At 54.4% G+C, this 2,417-nt stretch overlaps 1 protein-coding gene across 1 annotated transcript; it reads right to left on the reverse strand.

Moving 5' to 3' along the window:
• Nucleotides 1–1,161: 1,161 nt before the first annotated feature.
• LOC102876430 (vegetative cell wall protein gp1-like) lies at nt 1,162–2,002 on the reverse strand. Its single transcript, XM_006885027.1, has 3 exons — nt 1,962–2,002; nt 1,489–1,927; nt 1,162–1,437 (listed from the first exon to the last, which is right to left on the reverse strand). The coding sequence occupies exons 1-3, from the start codon at nt 2,000–2,002 to the stop codon at nt 1,162–1,164; spliced, it is 756 nt and encodes a 251-aa protein (XP_006885089.1).
• Between the last annotated feature and the right edge of the window lie 415 nt (nt 2,003–2,417).

Raw genomic sequence — 2,417 nt, forward strand, 5'->3', positions numbered from 1 at the left:
CAATCTGCAAGTGGTGAGTGTGGTGCTTGCTGTTAGCATTTGGTACCACTGTTTGGAACCAATATTAGGTATGTAGCTGCTATGAATCAAGGGCTCAACTCAAACACAACTAACATCAACAATGCTTATATGCTATTATTTACCCCCTTAATAAGAATACTTTTGCAATTAAAAGAATTAAGATAGTTTCAAGGCTTGTGGAAACTAGAGTCTGGAAGTTTAAGTCTAAGAAGCTTTATTGTAAATTTACCTATAGCCTCATATAAGTATTTTTTTTTTATAAAATTCCAAGGTTATCTTTACAAGATCCCCAGTTAAATCAGGCTTCATCTTAACTTTTATTGTTCCTATTGTTTACTTAGCATATGGAATTGTGAGGATTAACACAAATGACGGTCAGAGAACAGTGCCTAGCACCAAAATGCACAGTTAGCGTTAATAATAATTATTTTTTATTACTTGCTAGAAGAAGTTTAGCACATTTGTCTCTTTGACCTTTAATTTTCTCCTTGATATAACAGGGATAATACCTGCTCTGCCTTTTTGAGAGGGTTATTATGAGAACCCAACGGTAAAATAGAAGCCTGTGTTTTGTAAACTTGAAAAGGGACCATGTATATATAGAAGAAACTGAGGTTCATTTGGCATTGCTAATTTTATGAAAAGGTATGTTTAGAAAAGAAAAGGAGACTTTAAATGGCAGGGGTAGATAATTAAAGACTAGACGATGCTGGAGGCAATGAGCTGGACCATGCATTTGAAATGCAAATGTTAAGAAGAAATAAGCAGAATCTGAGAAAAAAGGTCTAATTTTGCTAAGGGAAAAGAAGCCAAGGTTATCGCGTGTGTGCCCGCGCATTTTTGGCTTCTATCTCCAGCTTCTTTTGCTACATTGTATTCTGTAATCCAAACTCACATGTCTCTCTTGGAGAAATCCTATTTACTCTCTAAGTTCGGTATAAAGTATAAACCTCCAAGGGCTTTCTCCAATTTCTCCTGCTTCTCTTGCAGGAAAAATGGCTTATTTTCAACGCCCTCTCAGTGACTGCATTTTCCCTCTAGAGTTGTAGGGAGCCCAGTTTTCCTTAATTCTGCGTTTCTAAGGCCTGGCTTCGTGTCTGCCACGCAGGAGAACAGAAGTTCTGAAACTGGAGAGGGCATTTAAGGTGGGAACGCACACTCATTATCGGGGCAGCTCCGAGAGGGAGGGACGTCCTTCCAGTGTTGGGGGTATTGGACCACCACGCGCAGCGAATCCCGCAGGAAGGCCCGCCCTCCGCCAGCGCGGGGCGTGACCTGACAGCGAGGGGCGTGGCCTGAGGCGCAGGGGCGTGGCGCGAGCCGCGGGGGTTTCCGCGCCGGGGGCGCGTCCGGCGGGGGCGCGGGAGGGGCTTCCGCCGCGAGGGGCGGGGCTGACGCGCCGAGTCCTCTGACGGCCTCAGCCAGGGAATTTCAATTTGAAACCTGGCGGAGGGCAGAGGCAGGCGCGGCAGCGGGACAGCCGGGGCTGGAGCGGGACGGGTCCTCGCGGCGAGCGAGCTCCTGAGGTGCGGCGTCCGGCGGAGGTGAGGAGGCGTGCGGTCTGCAGAACTGCGGGCCCGGCGTGGCGGAGCCTGGCCGAGCGATTCGTTCTTGCGGCGCTGCAGCGGCGGGCGGCTCTGATTTCCCCTCGGGCTGCAGCTGGGAAGCTGATCCCGGGCAGGAAGCGGTGGCGGGACGGTCCCACTGAAGGGGGTGGGGTGGTGGCTGGCTTTGGGATTTTCTGTGGCTTCTGCCTGCCTCTTTCTTTCCTTCTTTCCCCTCCACGACTCTTCTCTGGGTTCGGGTTCTGTTGCTCCAGGCCGAATCCCCTCTTCTCTGCCCGGCTCTGGCTTCTTTAGACCCCCCTCCCCTTCCCCGGCGCCCGGGACGCCGCGTCTTGCAGGAGCTGGGAGGGAGGTGGAGGTCCACGCCGGACCTGCCACGGTGCCGTGGTCTCCGGGACCCCGCGATGCAGCCTCATGCCGGGTGCGGGCCGCTGTGCGCGAGCTGGTCCGGGATGGAGCGAGCGCTCGTCGGCTCCGGGAGCCGTGCGGTGCGCGCGGGGTCTCCGGGGCTTACCGGGCCTCTGGATCCCTCTTCGGCAGCGCGGTTTTTGGAGGGGATTTGCCAGAACACCGCGTGTTCGAGGCCCAGCTGGGCCCTGTGTGTGCGGTTGTGGGCGGCAAGGGCCCGCCGCGCGAGTGAGGGCTGCAGGGATTCGGGCGAGGGTGGGGACCCGGGTCGGCGGCAGCTGCACCGCCGGCTCCCTCGCGCCCGCGACCCCCCGTATTGCCCTTGCGTCGTCTCAGCACGGCAGCGGCCCTCCAGATGCCGCACGTTTTGTGTCCCTATTCCATCAGCTACCCCATCTCGCCACGGATGGCTAGTTTTCTTTG

This window comes from Elephantulus edwardii, unplaced genomic scaffold (assembly GCF_000299155.1).
Source record: "Elephantulus edwardii isolate Elephantulus edwardi_28Jun2011 unplaced genomic scaffold, EleEdw1.0 scaffold00039, whole genome shotgun sequence".
NCBI classification, from domain to species: Eukaryota; Metazoa; Chordata; class Mammalia; order Macroscelidea; family Macroscelididae; genus Elephantulus; species Elephantulus edwardii.